The sequence below is a fragment of the Phaethon lepturus genome, unplaced genomic scaffold (genome assembly GCF_000687285.1).
Source record: "Phaethon lepturus isolate BGI_N335 unplaced genomic scaffold, ASM68728v1 scaffold11504, whole genome shotgun sequence".
Classification (NCBI taxonomy): Eukaryota; Metazoa; Chordata; class Aves; order Phaethontiformes; family Phaethontidae; genus Phaethon; species Phaethon lepturus.
Window position 1 is genome coordinate 24,150 of NW_010532752.1, and position 503 is coordinate 24,652.

Genomic DNA, 503 nt, shown 5'->3' on the forward strand with positions numbered 1-503 from the left:
GAGGAGGGGGGAGGGGAGGTGGGGGGGGGGGGGTAAGACCTCTGGGAAGAGTCTGAGATGCCAGCTCCAATGGGAAAGGAGTCTCAGATATCCAGTTCCTCTCACAGCTCTAAAACCAGAATGGAAAGTACCTGCTGAAAAAGGCATGAAAGCATCTCTCTTTACAAACTTCCCCTCTGAGTCGAGGAAATGCTCAGGGTAGAAGATGTCTGGTTTCTCCCACTGGGATTTGTCTCGCAGGACAGAGGCCAGTAATGGGATGATGTAGGTTCCCTGAAAGCCAAGGCAAAGCAGTTAGAATCATAGAATCATGAAGGTTAGAAAAGACCTCTAAGATCATCAAGTCCAACTGTCAACCCAACACCACCATGCCCACTAAACCACATCACGAAGTGCCACATTTGCACATTTTTTGAACACTTCCAGTAATGGTGACTCCACCACCTCCCTGGGCAGCCTGTTCCAATGCCTGACCACTCAGTGAATAAATTTTTCCTAATATC

General features: G+C 48.5%; 1 protein-coding gene across 1 annotated transcript in view; it reads right to left on the reverse strand.

Moving 5' to 3' along the window:
• LOC104619162 (cytochrome P450 2K4-like) overlaps window positions 1-503 on the reverse strand; it is an 8,733-nt gene that overhangs the window by 797 nt on the left and 7,433 nt on the right. Inside the window, exon 8 of the mRNA XM_010284948.1 lies at window positions 132-273. Coding sequence (XP_010283250.1) covers window positions 132-273 — 142 coding nt within the window. The remainder of the gene's footprint in view (window positions 1-131; window positions 274-503) is intronic.